We start from the raw sequence: 17955 nt of genomic DNA, 5'->3' as shown, positions 1-17955 counted from the left end.
TTTGTAATTTTGTAGTACCATTCAATAACATGCCTTGCTTTCTAACTCAAATATTTTTGGGTTGCCCTTATTGACTTTTCAATGCCCCAAAATACTGATTCTTTATATTATCTATTTTGTCATTCTGTAAAGTGAGATGGATGGACTCAATGATCTCAAAGATCCCTTCTAATCTTTAACAACATAAGATTTTATGACTTGATGTTTTTTTGCTTTTGGTTTTCATAAGAGAAAATGGTGATGGATTTAAGGAGATTGGGAGGATTCCTTTATTTAATTGAAAATAGTCCACAGTGCTATCAGAAAATATTTAACAAGATCGTATTGCAGTTCGAAGAGAGCATGAGATTGCAGTTAGATGGTAAGGGTGTAAACAAATTCACACAGTATTGGGTTGATTAAATTTATCTTTCTGAAAATTGAATATATGGTGGTCTTTTATATTACAAATGAGATTTGAGGAAAATTAATGAAGCTGAATCCTCATTAGGTGGCCATGCTTTTCTTCATGTTTGATTGATAGCAAAGGATTGCTACTGTCTTTTAGTAATTAATCTCCTTTGTGCCATAGAACAAATTTTTTTTAATTTAAAACAATTTATTCACAGTTAATACAATTATGGATATGAAGCAATTAAACATTGGCTTACATTCAGGACAAAGAAAAACTAATTGATAAACTGAATTCTTCATGCATAGAACAACAGCAGTACAATCTTGCTGTGGAGATGATTTTTTTCTGTGGATGTGAATAGCAATATCATTTTGGCTTCTAAAATGGTTACTTTCTGTTAAAAAATTTTGTTTCTTTGACTCTTCCCAAGCATTCACTTAAAGAGTCCAAAAATGGCAATTTCCCATGGTCAGACACTATACTGTTTGATTGCAAACTCTACAGTAGGGGATTTTTTTTTTTTTCAAGGCAAGGTAGGGTTTAACTAATTATTTCAAATGATAAATTCATTTTAAATTGCTTATCTTTGAAATATATCTGTAATAAAGTTTGTGGCTACTATTGTTTTATTTATTTAGTATAAACTTTTAATTCGCTCACAACAATTTCAAATTGTAAAAGAATTCATTTACATTCTTCCTAAAGCAAAATTATACGTATCCCTTGCATTAGCCCTAATGCAGCTACTACTCTTTATTCATCTGTGTATTTCCAGCAGCTAGCGTCGTAGAAGCTCAATTAAATTCTATGAATGAAAGTTAAGTTTTTCCTATAGAAAGGTTTCTTGCGTGAGTTTTTCCCCTCCTGTAAGAATCAAGTTCCGTATTCTTCCCTTACTCTACAACATCCACTGCTTGGAACCTTTAAGCACACATGCCCTAATCAGGTGGTACCTCTTATTCTAAAATAATCCTTTTGTTCTCCTTTGCTTTTAAACCTTTGTAAAATTTCCCATTTTCTGGTGTCCTGTCCTCCATCTAAAACCAATATAAATTAATTTGTAGTAATTTCATGCTAAGAAAATGCATGGTGATTGTTCTCATGGATAGTTCAATTTAAAAGCACTTTTGGAACGGTTAGTGTATGTTTGGGCCAAGTGAGTGAATCTTGGATGGAGAAGCTTTTGAGCTCTATTGGTCAAGCAGGGAAGCCTGCTATGTCTTTCTTTACTCTGTTTAACCATTAAATAATCTCATTAATCCACCTATATGTCAGATAGGACCGGAATACTGGAGGCCCAGTACACCCTTCATAGAGTTGAAATTAGTGGCTTTCTAAAACCCCTAATTTTCTTTACTATTTGGAAAGTAGACCTTGTACCAAGTTCCTACAGTAATACTTTTCAATAGCATATTATCTTATTTTCTGAGACAAAATTGTGCTACATCAATTTATTTGACATTCAATGAGCCAAACAAATACAATATGCCTTAAATATGAACACCATATTATTTTGTTTTCCCTGTCTCAACCACCAGGTATCATTTTCTCCCAATCTGCTGAAACCCTATTTTGCTTCCTCCTTTCTTTACAAATCCATCTAATCAAGACTAATATTCTCTTAGTATACTTCTATTCTGTTTTATATATTTTTTTTCTCTTTGGTATTTTCTCTTGCTAGATGATGATGTTCCATGATTTGGGCATGAATTTTAGCTTTTAGGTATCACGGCATTCTACAAAAGTAGGTGTTTATAAATACTCCCTAGTTGATTTTATTAATTTTTATTTTATTTAATTTAATTAATTTTATTAATTAAATTAATTTGTTGATGGCTCTCAGCTATTTCCTCAGAAATCTTGACTATTTCTTTTTTTTTCTGGTCATGTTTACCTATCTTTTGATCTTCTCTGATGTTGCAATTGAAATGATTCTCATCTACACATATTACTGACATAATAAATACTGTTGGGCCTTGTCTGTATTTCTGAGGCTTTCTTTCTTTCTTTCTTTCTTTTTTTATTTTTTTAAGGTTAATTTTCTATCAGGTGAATTTCAGTTAGCCTATGTTTTTCCATGCCTGCTCTGTAGGTTAGATGATTTCTGGGTTTGCTATTCCATGATGCTTGAAAGAATGCCAGTTTAATGATTTTCTGTATAATTAAGAATGTTGAATCACTAATCCTTTTGGAATGTATTCATTTTATGTATTATTATGGTACTTACCTTCAGCCTTTGAGGTTGTTGAGGGTAGAGACATTGATTTTTTTTTTAAGTTTTTACCAAATCATCTTTTTCACTATGCCAGGTTTTTTTATTACTGGTATGTATTTAAAGCCAGATATTTGTAAGGGTTAAATACATGGGTTTTATAAAATCATTTACTGTTGTTTGTGACCTTGTAAATAGATCAGGAGTTATGGAAGGAAAAGACAACTTCAGAGATCTGGTATTTACTGAATTCATTAAATTTTAAATGGGTCACGTTTGTTATGACATTACACCTTTACCATAAACTTGTGAGCATTGTCTTCTTTTTACAGGAGAAGAAGCTGTGATTTACACATCGAAATCTGTAGTTAGATTCAGATCTGTGTCTGATTCCATTATGCATCTTTCTCAGATATATCGTATCATCATATATAGATATATACTCTTTAGCTATTATGGTCTTTAGCTATTAGATCACTTTTCTAGAAATCTTCCATTCTACTGATTCCATTCCCTTTGTTGTAATATGTTCCCCATCCTAGAAATAAAAATAAGGTATAATAAACTTTAAAAAATCATGTTTATCCAAACATTTCTTTGTGATAGTTTCTGGATATGATAATAACCTTCCTTTTTTTTTTAATTTTATTTTTAAGTAATCTCTACAGCCAAGGTGGGACTCGAACCCATGACCCCGAGCTCGGTAGTCACATGAGCCAGCCAGGTGCCCCATGGATATGATAATAACCTTCTATCTCTGTCAGGTCTGGGGAGCTTTGGAATCTACTGTGAGTTGTACATGCCTCAGTATTGCCAATGACAGGAAATACCCTGCACCCTCCACTTTGCTTTGCTCTATAACATACATCAAAGTTACATTGCCTTGGGCTTTTAATCTCTTACAGAGATTGTGGTCAAGTAATGTGTACTGTTTTTTTTTTTTTTTTTTTTTTCCAAGACTCCTGGGGTCCTGGATAAAGACAATTAGAGGTGTATTAGTCAAGAGGCTTCATTCAGCATTAACCTTTTCCACTTTTCCCAAATGTAGTTTCTCCCCCCTCTTTTTATAGCAGATGTATTTGCATCTATTTTCCGTTCCTTTAGGATAAATTATTTTCTTGAGAACTCCTAAATACTTTGGGTGATAAATCTCTGTGGAAACGTTGCCAGGCTGAATACAATTTATGTGCCCAAACTAAGTACAATCCCTCTCTTTCACTTGCCTTTTTAATCATGGATATCCTAGATCTCTCTGGAAGGAATAGAGCCAGTAGAGTTTCAGAGGAGAAAACCCTACGTCCACAGTGTATTATTTATTTATTTATTTATTTATTTATTTATTTATATTTATTTATTTATTTATTTATTTATTTTTAAGATTTTATTTATTTATTTGAGAGAGAGAATGAGAGAGAGAGAGAGAGCACATGAGAGGAGGGAGGGTCAGAGGGAGAAGCAGACTCCCTGCTGAGCAGGGAGCCTGATGTGGGACTCGATCCTGGGACTCCAGGATCATGACCTGAGCCGAAGGCAGTCGCTTAACCAACTGAGCCACCCAGGCGCCCCCACAGTGTTATTTTTTATTTGTTTGTTATGATCTGCTTCTTTGTCCCATTTTTGATAGTCATTCTGAGTGACAGCTACTTTTGAGTTATCAGGATGGGTAACACTTTTCTAGTTTTTAGCTACATGGCTTTATCTCATTTGACCTATTGTCCTAGCCTGCGAATGCTGCAGCAAAGCAGGGGAGTGCGGTGGGATGGGAAGAGAACAATAATCGGATGTAAAAAGATGCTACTGATTTAGAAAATGAACAAAAAATCAAAGAAATTCTATGGGAGATATTTTTCAGGTGCTTAATTGTTTAATACAGATTTGATCTACTCTCTACTGTATATGGAATCAGAAGAAATGAATTACTCCTTGTTTATAGTTTGTCTTCTACTTATGTGATGTTGAGAGCAAGTTGTATAACTTCTTTCATCAGGTGGGATTGGGGCAAGGGCTCTGGAAAGGGTAGCCATATTCAAAGGCCTACTCCTCTGCCACTTTCTCTTTGCCAAGCCCTTTATTGGAATTATCCCTTCTATCTTTCCTACCAACTTAATAGATAACTATCATTAGCTTCATTTGCAGATGAGTGAACAGACTTTAGACAATTTAAGTTGACCTTCATTTCTGGCTCTTGGAAGTCTGTTTACTCTTCGAGAAAGAGTGTCTACTGAGTTTGTAGGAAGGAGATAGGATAATTCCTCTAAGGTGGTTGGCAAAGAGTAAGTACTGAAAAGATGTCATCCCTTACTGTTCTTTAGACCTCATTCTGATGGTCAACTGAGATACCATCTTTAAAGGTAATTTTTTTTTATTATTATGTTCAATTAGCCAGCATATAGTACATCATTAATTTTTGATGTAGCGTTCAATGATTCATTAGTTGCGTATAACACCCAGTGCTCGTCACAACACATGCCCTCCTGAATACCCATCACCCGGTTACCGCATCCCCCCACCTCCCTTCTGTAACCCTCAGTTTGTTCCCCCGACTCCAGAGTCTCTCATGGTTTGTCTCCCTCTCTGAGTTCTTCCCATTCAGTTTTCCCTCCCTTCCCCATGGTCCTCCCTGCTATTCCTTAATTTCCACATATGACAAAAGTAATTTTGGACGTTATAAAAAGTGACATACATTTTAATCATCATTATTCTTAATAACATATGTACATTGTATAATGAATATGCAATTTTTTTTTCGTAGAAAAAAGAAAGAAGCTTTCTTGAGCTTTCCACTTGAGAGCCAGAGGTTTAAAATTTTGTCATTTCTTTGAAGTTGTTATATCTAAGAAATATGAGCAGAAAATTATAGAATAATTGCTTAGATTATTAAGAGAATTTTAATAATGTCAGTTACAGGAAGCTTTTTATTGAGATCATTAAAAACTCACTTGAGAACGTGGAGAAATAATAACAGTATGACTCAAATAAAAGTGAAAATCTAGAGAACTATTGAATATTTTACAGCAACTTAAGCAATTCTCTAGAAAAGGAGGAATCAGGAATGGCATTTTTTTTTTCAGATTTGTAGTAGATGATGTTTCTGATATTTAAAAACCTGGTAAATTGAATATTTTACCAATGTGATTGACTGATTTACACATCATAATGATTTTTCAAGGCCTAAGAGGAAAAATTATACAAGTGGGGAGGGAGCAAATGGTACACATTTATCCACTACAGAGTGTGATACATTCACTCCCAATGTATTAACGAAAATGAGAAAAAAAAAAAGTTTCCATAGCAACATTAGCAAAACAGAAAATTTGCCTACTGTCTAAGATCACGTTTTTTTTAAGCCCACCCACTCACCAAATTGGAAGCCTGTGAGAATTAATTAAACTCAAAGATAAATTATTTAAAAGTGAAAAGAAATTAAGATAACATGGCAGGAATGATAAATTGTTTACAACCAGTCAAAGCATAGCCTGAGGTAAAGGAAACACATCTCCTTTGATATAAGAGAATCAAAGGGGGGAGGGTTGGTGGAGGAGGAGAGCTGGGGATGGTAAAATTAAAAGGAGGATGGCGGAAGGAGATATAATCTGACAGGATCTGGGGTACGCTGCAGTATACTTAGACCCCAAACTTTAGCGTACATTGGACTCACCAGGAGAGCTTGTTAAACTGTGATTGCTAGGACCCACCCCAAGAGTTTCTAATTCCATAGGCCTACGGTGAGATCTAAGAATTTGCTTGTCTAACCAGTTCCCAGGTGATGTTGCCCCTGCTGGTCTGGGTGCACTCTGAGAAGCACTGTTCTAGAGACACCAAGACTCTGAAGCAGGGTGAAAATGCATGCTCCGTAAAGAACAGATGATAAAATAAATATGACATCAGTTAAATGCTGGTGAGAGTTTGAAGGTATGAAGATGGATCAGTGACCATTTTTATGGAAGCAGACGCACCCAGAGGGGGTGGGTCAAGAAATGTAAAAGGTCTGAGATTTTTACTCTTCTTGCAAGCTAACAAGCTAGCTGGCCACCATGTCAGGGATTCAGAGACTCCCTTGAGTCCGACACAGTGGCCTTGATGGCTCCCAGCACAGCAGACCGAATGGGCACCATGTTCACATGAATTATTCCTGGCCCTTAAGTCCAGTGGGGGCCATGCTGAGTAGCCCAAATGGACACTCATATGCTGTGAGTTTGTTTTACATCTGAGGAAGCCTGGCTTGGGAAACCCCAATCTTTTAAAGGGAGCCTACCAGCAGACTTGTCTTAACTTTTGCTCTGCATTTTTCCTGAGCAACAAATAAATCTGTTTTCTACCCTGCAGCGAGGCAATCCTTTTGTCTTCCAAGGCTGTTTGCTATGCAGATGTGGTTCTAGAAAAGATACTCTAGAGCAGAGGCTCTCCCTTCCTCTGTTCACATGACATGCGGAAACATGAGAGACCTATGGAGAATTGTCTCCCAACGTGGTGATTGGAAGTAGGGCACATTCAGAGGAACAGTCAAAACCCTTCTGATGTTTCTAGTCTCAGTGAACTTATACCTTGTTAATGGCTTTCTTTATTCCAGAAAGAATTTAAGATGGATTTTTCACCCTGAAGTAGTGAAGTATGTATAATATTTCTTGCTGATAACAACTCAGGATTTTCAGCTTATTAACTTTATAATTTCAGACACTTAACTGCTTTGTACTTCAGTTTTTAATAGGTAGTAGCTTCCATCTATCGAGGACTTTGCAATCATTCTTACATACAACATGATATATGGGCTACTATAATCCTTGTTTTATAGTTTAGTAAATTGAGGTAAAAAGGTGTTATTTAACTTACTACTGGTCACATGCCTAGCAAGTGGTAGGGCTGTTTTCACCGTACTGTGATTTTCTGTTGTTGTCAGTAGGGAAAATAAATGCTAGATGTGTAATTGTGAGATCACCTAGGGATGTGAAATGACCAAATTAGGACGACTTAGATTTGGTATTTGATATATTTGTAGGCAATTTGTTGGTAGGCAAAGTGTTAGCATGATGTATTCAAAAGAATTCAGTTCTCAGCTGAGGAGATGTTTGTATTACTTGAGTATGGGATTTCCTCATGAAAGTAGCTTGATATTGTAGCTTAACTATGTGGGACTCTGGGGCAGATTATCAGCAGGAATAGGGCTAGACTAGTTTTAGAAACTGTCTTGTTGCTGTTTTTCTTTCCCTCTGGAGCACTGATCAAATTCTCTTCCTTTTCCACACTGATTCTTGGTTTCTGAATCTGCACTGGTGTTCAGCATTCAGAGAATAAGGCAACTGATTATAGATTAATTCTAGAATCCCAGAGTGCAATCACACAGATTACCCTGGATCCTACCACATTCACAGCCAAATTCTACTAATTTTTTTAAGGATTAGGTGACAATGAATTAATCCAGCAATTTTTGAGAATTAGACAGTGATGTATTAGTCTAGCAAGATGCTTGTCATGTAGGAAGACAACTTCTGTGGCTTCTCAAAGTATCAGGATAATGAATGATGATAATTTAGTGAACCTAGTTTTAAGTCTTAAAGCAACTGAGATAAAAACCTTGAAAATACTTGGAAATGATTATTCTCACATTTTCACACATTTAATTGAGTACCTGCTCTTGCTACATGTTGTGTGAGATGTTGGAGGTGGACAGATGTGAAAGAACTGTGTCCTCCAACCTAATGAACTCACATTAGTGGTCTGTTGAGAGAGAGGGAGGGTGATGAGTACAGCATTGGGTGGCACTAATCAAGGGCAGTGGGTTATTTTTGTTGATTTCCATTATATTATGCTTCTATTTAGAACAGCCTTTCTCCAAGAGTAATTAAATCCATATGTCTAAGGGTAGCAAAAAATGTTACCCTCTAGAAGAGTGTTTTCAAGGTTTAGTCCCAGGGAAAGGTGTACTATATTAAACATGTAGATTTCTGGTAATGACACCATGTATAGAAATCAGAATCTTTGGATGGTGGTGGGATTGAGTGGGTTTGTATGAGGTATGTTGAACAAGCCCATCTGGTGATCCTTTGCAGGTGTCAGTGTGGAGAGCTGATGTAGAAATTAATTCAGTCCAACAGTCGTTTTATTTTATTGTTTTGTGCTATTGAGCCAAAAAAAAAAAAAAGGTAATGATAATTACCAGTTGTGTATTATTTACTTTCACTACTACTCAAAGGAGTTTTGCTGTTCTTACCAGATGACATCTCCTTTGCCCTGGTTTCTGTGTTCCAAGAGTCTGCCAATATATTTGGAGCTAATTACATCTCTGAAGATTAGACGTGAAGCTTTGTGGTTAATTTCAAAAGCGTTTTCTGAATATGGCAGATCCAGACTGAAATCTCTACAACCTGATCCAGAAGCCATGTTCCAAAAGATTTATTTTTCCCTGGACCCACTAATAGAAGAATGAATGATGACTGGCTTGATTTCAACAGCTTTTATTTATATGGTTTGCATATATTATACTCCCTTAAAGCTTGCACTTGAAAGAGAAATAGTGTTTGTATTATAAAACTTTTATTTCACTTAACCTGGAATCAAATCAATTGTAAGAAAATGATAGGCTACTCAAAAGAATTAATCTGTAGCCTTACTTGAATCTTATACTGTATAAGACTTATATGTAATTTGGCTTAATATAATCACAAATTAATGTTTTACTATTAATTTTCATAATTCCTTTATGTCATAATTCCAATATTTATGGAAGTATTAAAATATTTGTATAGATATAAATAATAAGACTACATACTTTATTCTACTTGGTCAGTTTATTTATGAATAATTTTAATCAAAGTATATATTAAAAGTTACATATTATGTAACCTGTTCTGTTTCTCATAATAAACAATAGTCAAGATGGCAAACTCCTTTTTTTTTTCTCCTCCATAAACTTAAATAGATGAACTTGTGCTAAGCTATTTTATTAGGGTCTTTGAGAATTTTTCAAATCATTGGAATATATTTTTCTAAATTAAAATAGGATTTTATTAAAAATAATTTTTTTGTGTCTTGGAACCAATCTGAGGTTGCTCTGCTAGAAAAACAAAAGTGAGTTTGAAAAAAGATAATGATTATAATTATGTGCTCATGTTTCATGTCATCAAACAAAAGCAGGAAGCCTGCAAAAGCGTATTTTAAGCAAGCATAAGTAAAACATAAAAACAGCATTTAGTTATCTTTTTTTTTAAAGATCTTATTTATTTATTTGAAAGAGAGTGAGCAAGAGAGCGAGAGAGTGCACAAGCCAGTGGGGGGTGGGGGGAGAGGCAGAGGGAGGTAGAGAGGCAGATTCCCCGCCGGAGCAGGGAGCCTGATGCAGGCTGGATCCCAGGACCCTGGGATCATGACCTGGCTGAAGGCAGATGCTTAACCGACTGAGCCACCCAGGAGCGCCAGCATTTAGTTATTTTTGTAAATGTGGGCTTAGTAACCCGTACATTGCTCCATAGTGAGAGGAAATCGACAAGTCTTTTGATAAGTAGTTTTGCTTAAGTGTTGATTTAGCTTCTTTCGAACTACATGTGTAATGCCTGTGCAGAAGGAATGATGGTCCCTTGGTGGAGAGAAGGAAAAATTATGTTCTGATGATGAAGATGCATTAAGTGCATAGAGGTTTGATGCTAAAAAGTGGTCTTAGAAATAGCTCCAGCTATGTTTCCCTGAGCGTTCTTCTCCCCTCTAGGCATTATCATTACTTTCCAAAACCCTCAAGAAACCATTTCTCAAAACTCATTGACATTAATTGATTCTCATTTTCAGTGTAAACCGTCACTTGCAAGGGTAATGGGGTTCTTCTTAGACAAATTACCCCCACCCCCTTGAAGCAGGTAGAGTTTTTCTCTTTAGCATTCAACCTGCATGCAGCCTATTAATTAGAAAGAAGAATCAATGGTGTCAACATCAGATAACATTTACGCTATTTAAAGAATACACAACAAACAACGCCAAAGGATACAGACCAATTCGTTATAGAGATTGCTCTGGTTAGGGAAATTGGTCAGGGGAGGTGAATGAGGAGAACATCAAGCTTACTTGTAATGTTGTATTTTGTATATAAAATGTTTTAAAGGAAACATAAACATAAAGATGAATTCTGAGTAATGGATTTGACTATTTTTTTTTCATGCTTTTCAGTATTTTTAATCTCCCCCCAAGATCAAACAAATAAAAAGACCCAGGGCTAAAAAAGTGTCAGTGGCCAGCAGTACGCACTCTTTTTAGAATCTTTCCTGTTCTTTAATTTTGAGGTATTTCCATTTTTGATAAAAGCACTACTTTTTAAAAATATTTTTATTTATTTATTTATTTATTTAATTGACAGAGAGAGAGAGAGAGACACAGCGAGAGAGGGAACACAAGCAGGTGAGTGGGAGAGAGAGAAGCAGGCTTCCCGCAGAACATGGAGCCCGACGTGGGGCTTGATTCCAAGACCCTGGGATCATGACCTGAGCTGAAGGCAGTCGCTTAACCCACTGAGCCACCCAGGTGCCCCAAAAGCACTACTTTTAAAAATGTGTTCTCCATGTAGCAAATTCCACTGACATAAAGTAAAATTAACAAAGCATGTATTTTGTAACCATTAGGAAAGCATCTGTCAGACACTGATCACATGATCTGTTTGTGTGTGTGTGTGTGTCTGTGTGTGTCTGTGCTGGTTTTGTAGTATATGATACATGGATCTGAACACTTCCATTATAGCAAGTATTTAGTAAATATTTATTGAATACAAGTAAACACACTCTACACTTGCTATCCTATATATATCTTCCTCCCAGTTAGGATGTGTATGATCACAGTTATCAAGTATTGAAATGTGCCACATTTAACTCATCCTGGTTAGCCTATTCAAATTTTATAACTTTTAAATCTCAAATCCCAATTTCCAACCCAACTTCTTCAGCCAATAGATCTTTTTCAAAGTACCAATGTTTCTTTATAGAAATGTTTTTAAATAATATGTAAGTATAATAGATGTGATTTTTAGAAAAACATATTAAGCAATTTGTCTACCTGTTAAAATTTCCATAGTGCTATTTTTGTTCACCAGGATATAGGAAGTTGCTCGAAAGCTTTGATGGAATTCTGCTGGGCATATGTATTTATATCAGTTTAAATAAAATTGTTTATGCATTATTTTATGTGAATTAAAAAAGAAACACTTCATTGTTTCCCCTTATTTGGTTAAAGATATTGGAAGGAGAAGTATATTTTTTTACCTTTTAGATGGAACACTATATTAGATATGGAAGTATGGTACGGTCTACTTGAAGTCTTCACTACTCCCTTTCAGCATAAGGAATGCTAAAGAAATGTTATACCTCACTCCCTTTTTTTATATTTCATGAAATAAGGTGAGAAAGCAGAACATTAATGATCTGCTCTCTTTTCTCATTCTGTTTATGGTAAAAATAAATTAAAATAAAACTCAACTCATTTTATTGCCTACTGTATTAAACCACTGTATCTCCAGATTTGCATTTGGACCGCCATGTGGTTCTATAGGCAAGAGCTTTTATTTAGGGCAAAATACAGTGAAAATGTAGGGACCATTAAAATGTTTATATTCATTTCATTCATATATGTCCATGTTGAAGTGGTCATCAGTGATTATAGTTCTAACATAGGCTATTCTATGAAGTTACGTTTGTAGGGTTCAAAAACAAGCAAACTTCACTGAGTTTCTAATGTGCTAGATATTTAGCATAGAAATAGAAAATATAAAGGTAGATTTTTTTTTAAATTTTTTTATTTTTTAAAGATTTTATTTATTTATTTGACAGAAAGAGAGACAGTGAGAGCAGGAACACAAGCAGGGGCAGAGGGAGCAGGAGAAGCAGGCTCCCCGCTGAACAGAGAGCCCGATGTGGGGCTCGATCCCAGGACCTTGGGATCATGACCTGAGCTGAAGGCAGCCGCTTAACCGACTGAGCCACCCAGGCGCCCCGGTAGATATTATTCTTAAATGCTGAAAAATGTTAAGACCATTGCCTAAAATCCCATAGTTAGTAGCAGCACCAGAATTGGAAACCAGATCTGTTTGATTGAAAAGTACATGCCCATTATAATATTATACCTCCAAAGTAATTGGTTGTACCTGTAGGAACAAACATAGGTCTTTTCATTCACCCAAGTCTGCTATTTTCAGAAGGTATTGTTAGACCATTCAAATGATTATCCTGATTCTTTTGATATGTTAAAAACATCGATGAAGATAAGCAAAACTCATTAGAGTAATTAAAAAATTGTCAACATAGACATAACACGATAAATGGCTAATCCTTATTGGGTGTTAACTATTTGTACATTAATTACATTAGCTTGCCTATTTTACTTAGATTAGTGTATTGTGTGTATCTATTACCTCTTTATTAGAAAGAAAAATGTTGCCATACACTAGCCAAAGAAATTGTTTTCAATTAGAGATGCTTCTTTGAATGATATTTCTAAGCCATTCTTGATATTAACATGATTATCGACATTGTTGGAGTCTAACTGAACTGTCATATGATCCGTAAAGGTTTCCTTTCAAAGCTATTAAATGAAAATTCTTTGTAATTAAATATTTCAGAAAACTTTTATTTTTCATCTGCAATTAACAGTCTAGGAGGCATATAACATACAGGTTTAGAAAATAGTCTGTTTCCAAGAGAAAATATATTTAGGTATTGTTAAAGAGAATGATAGAGTTATTTCAGTATACACTGTATAATTATACTGCTTTTATTAGACTTTCATATCACCTGACAGAATTCAGTACTAGTGGAAGAGATAAGGATATGACAAAAAGTGAAGGTTGAGAATGAATAGGCCTTCAAGGGAGATGATCTTTCTCTGATCTGATAAACCTCTCCCATTCTCTATTTCTGTTTGTTCTTTTTTTCTTTATCTTCTCTTTTTTTCTTTTTCTTTTTCTTACAGATCACTGCATATCAAAAGCTTTCTCTTTGATTAGCAGTATTCTCTCAGGATCTGAGGGCAAGACCTATGTAAAGACAGTTTGCCAGCTGACATGATTTTTTGTGCTTTTGTTTTTTGTCTTCAGCGATTTCTAAAAATTTGCTGGGAAATTTTCTGTTAGCCTGAAATAGTTTTCTATCAGTGTTTCTGGTTTTGGTACTATTATATCTTTATATATTCTCTGAATGTTTGGTGATGTTAACATTTTAATGGGTTTAATGGAGACTAAATGTTGGTCTTGTAGTATGAGTACAGGCTTTGGAGTCAGAAGGCATAAAGTCCATTTTCTTAAGCTTATGAGTCCTCAGAATAGTCTTGAAATGATTTTCTGTTTTAAATGCTCAAACCAATAGGTAGATAGGGATGTATATATATATATATATATATACACACACAATTTTTTTTTTAAGATTTTATTTATTTGACAGAGAAAGAGACACAGCGAGAGAGGGAACACAAGCTGGGGGAGTGGGAGAGGGAGAAGCAGGCTTCCCGCCGAGCAGGGAGCCCGATGGCAGGGCTCGATCCCAGGACCCTGGGATCATGACCTGAGCCGAAGGCAGACACTTAATGACTGAGCCACCCAGGCGCCCCGGGGATGTATGTATTATTAATACATCCATGACATTGTATATATACTCATCATTCTATATCCAAGGAACTTTCATAAACACATAATGCTGTTTCATTTATAATAAAGCCATTTAATGAATCTATCTGGTTTATCTTAGTAAGAGCAGAATTGTGTCCATCTCCTCTCACAGGTATTTATGCTGAATTGAGTCTTTTGTATCTATCTATACTTGGTTTGGTTTTAATGTTTGATACTAGATTAAACTACTATAAATTAAATGAGAAAAAAACACACTTTCCTTATTCTGAATTAAGTTATTGTTACAGGATATACTTACGTAGCCATAGCCATAACTGTAGTTATATACTGAGCAAATGTTCACATTTAATTAGGTAGGAATTTTATCAGTCTTAGCACAATTTGCCAGTGGCATTTAGCAGTAGATCATTGGCTTTAAAACTAAACTGTCACTTGACCAGAATCGAAGTTAATTAAGGACTTGAAGCATCCAGAAGACATGTCAGTTTTCTATAAGTCGTGGCTAGCTGGTCTTTTGCCACAAGAAAGAGCACCATCATCAACTATTTGTATTAGTCCCCAAGACAGACTCCTTAAGTGTAAAGTTGTCTTATGCTTTATCATGAAATTTACTAGATAAATATTTCATTAATTTTTGCGTAAGCCAAGGTAGTACATTTTCATGATTATGTATTTATAGATTTCTAAGCTGGGGCTATAAAAATTAGCAACTTTTGAGCTTTAAACCAACCTTTCAAATACCTTTTTCTTCTTGTACGTAACTACATGTCTTTAAGTTTCTAAAACCATTTTAGAATCTTGGAATAAATGGCATTCCTTCATAAAATGAGTGTTTAAAAAATAAGGAAAAAATAAGGAAATAAAGCTGATTTGGTCTGTCCTCCTAGGAGAGTTGTCTTTTAGAAGTTTGTTGCCATTGTCCATCCCCGTAAATTTTTTGTTTCTAGAAATAATGAACTGTGGTGATTACTGTCATTATGGCTTATTAAACATGGATTATGTTCATATCATAAGCCATGTGATTCAGAGTCAGATCAATTAAGTTGTACTTCCTTATGCTCTCCAGAGTAGAGAACAATGCCGGAGTTTGAGCTGGAGCTTTGCAAAGCATGTGTGGCTCCGTGGGTGAGAGTGTCCCCTAGTGTTTTTGTTTGTGGGGATGGCATCCTCGTTGTGTGCGTTGCGCAAGGAAAAAATCTTAACATTCCTCTCCAAGACTTAAAGACATTTTAGAGTTCTAATATTTCTTAGTCGAAAAACTTATTTAACTTAGGTAAGTTTTACCCAGTATTTTGTTTAAATTCTCCAAATGCTTAAGTTTATTATTTATCCTATACATATGAACGTTTAGCTGTTCTTGTGTTGCGTGTTAAAAATGAAGCCTTGTATTCTGAATTGTCAAGAATATGCCTTCTGGTTTATTTTCTCATTTTGTCTCTCCTTTCTCTATCTTCCCATCCTAAAGTTTTCCTACGGAGATGTTGTTTCCATTTCCACTTAATTTTTATTCACTTTTTACTACATTGTCACACTGAATTTGAATTTTCAGAAGTATTGTGTTGCAATGTCACTGAAAGGCATACACTTTTCCCTTGGTTTTACTCTATTTAGCCCTTTGTTCTTGTTAGGGATGGAGAGCCTCTTTGGGTTACTCTCCCTGGTCCTATTTCTAACATTTACTGGCTCTTCTTCTTCTCTTTTTTTGAGAGAGAGAGAGAGACAGAGAGACAGAGAGACAGAGAGAGGGAGAAGGAGCATCTTAAGCAGGCTCCATGCTCAAGTATGGAGCCTGATGAGGGGCTTGATCTCATGACCCTGAGATCATGACCTGAGCTGAGATCAGGAGTTGGATGCTTAACTAACTGAGCCACCCAGGAGCCCCTACTAGTCTTCTTTTAATCCATGTTTGCCTAGTGGCTGATAAACTGAAACCATTCTCATTTTAAGCACTCTGGAGAATTTTTCTTTTAAATTCAGCTTAGGAATTCTTAACTTTAGATCTCCCATTTGGCAATATTTTATAGTTATCGGTAATACCTACTTAATAGTTTAGTAAGTGAACAGATCATAGTATTAAATAACAGGGCATCAAAATCAGTAACTAATATAAACACTGTCATGAAGATATGTTTCCATTATTTAGTGCAGTCTAGACTTCTTTGGAAGAGCACTCCCTGAAATATAGTTCATAGTGAAAGATCAAAACATGAACCAGTAATCCACTGCAAGACTTACACTTTTCTAAAACCTAACCTGATTGTTTCTCTCTCTTAAAAATGAATTTAATATTTGTATTTATTATATTTACTGTTACGTTCTTCCTGTCTCTGCCACTCTCTTCTAGCTGTGTTGGGGGCAGGTCCTGCCGAACTTAACACTGAGTCATCTTCACAAAAAGGGACATGGAGTGCAAGTGGAATCATAATTATCTAAGTTAGATAGCTCACATCTATATTCCTGTCTACCAGACAGTGTCCTAAGCACTTCGCATTAAATCTTACTCAGTCCTTTCAACCATCCACGAGGCCTACCTTGATATTATTCACCTGAGATCGTTCCCAGGTTTGCACAGCTAGTATGTAGCAGGCTTGGTATTTCAACCCAGGCAGTCTGGTTTCAGATCTGTGTTCATCACTAAATGTCACCGTCTCTTGTAAAAGCTTATCACCCAGACAGCGCGATAGTAACTCAGACATACAAAGAGGAAAATCTGAAAACTATTAGAGAAAGAAAAAAAATAGAATTTATCTATAAAATGTGATTAGCAGACTGACAACAGACATTTTGTCTCCAACTGTACTTAACGGAATAATGTTTTTAAAAGTGCTAAGGGAAAAGTCAGGCTAGAATTCTTGAACTACGTGAATGTACAAGAGCAAGTATGAAATAAGGCCATTTTCAGATGTGCAGCTTGTGACAGTTTGGTACTCACAGATTATCTCTGAAAGAACTAGTAAGAATGTACTTCAGTCAGAAAGAAATTACTACATTTTCATGGCTTTTGGTAAAACCAAATCAAAACAAAACAGAGCTCAATATGCTTTTAAGAAAGTGCCTAGGATAGCGCTTAGCACATATTGATTGGTCTCTCAATATCATTTCCTTTCTACTTATATAGAAATGTATGAAGGTGTTTACTAAAAACAGGGTTCTACCAAGATGAATATACTCTACTTATTTTTTTAAATATTTTATTTATTTATTTGTTTGAGAGAGAGAATGAGAGAGAGAGAGCACGAGAGGGGGGAGGATCAGAGGGAGAAGCAGGGAGCCCGATGTGGGACTCGATCCCGGGACTCCAGGATCACGACCTGAGCCGAAGGCAGTCGCTTAACCAACTGAGCCACCCAGGCGCCCTATACTCTACTTATTAAAGCTTTCTCTGAAACTGCAATGTTAGTCATTGAAAGAAAGTACTCATGGTGTCCATATCTTCTGATGATGGCAGAGGTAGTAAACCATGGTATTCAAGAATAGTAGGTTATTTATATTACTTAAGAATAAATACACATATATCAACTCTAGTAGGTTAGATTACTAAATGAGAAATTATGAATCATAAATAAGGAGTTTCTTTTGCTTTTTATGTCCTTATAATTGATTTAAAAACCCCAGCGCTTTGTGTATTCACAAGTATATATTCATATGGTCATTTGAATTCTAAGATATAATGTTTCCTTTTCAGCGCTTGGCTTTGGAAGCAGAGAAGGTTCAAGCAGCCCACCAGTGGAGAGAGGATTTTGCGGTAAGGACCCTTTTTAA

General features: G+C 35.5%; 1 protein-coding gene across 8 annotated transcripts in view; it reads left to right on the top strand.

Annotated features, from left to right (window-relative positions):
• The window catches only part of CACNA2D1 (calcium voltage-gated channel auxiliary subunit alpha2delta 1), a 482730-nt gene that overhangs the window by 240290 nt on the left and 224485 nt on the right, over positions 1–17955 (top strand). For all 8 annotated transcript variants that reach the window (XM_073898722.1, XM_073898721.1, XM_025873249.2 and 5 more), the window contains exon 4: positions 17879–17938. In XM_073898722.1, the coding sequence (XP_073754823.1) occupies positions 17879–17938 (60 nt within the window). The remainder of the gene's footprint in view (positions 1–17878; positions 17939–17955) is intronic.

Source organism: Callorhinus ursinus, unplaced genomic scaffold (genome assembly GCF_003265705.2).
Source record: "Callorhinus ursinus isolate GAN/ISIS: 27379988/994484 unplaced genomic scaffold, GSC_fseal_2.0 scaffold12, whole genome shotgun sequence".
NCBI lineage: Eukaryota > Metazoa > Chordata > Mammalia > Carnivora > Otariidae > Callorhinus > Callorhinus ursinus.
Note: the sequence above shows the minus strand (reverse complement) of the source record. Positions and strands in the feature narration are given on the sequence as shown.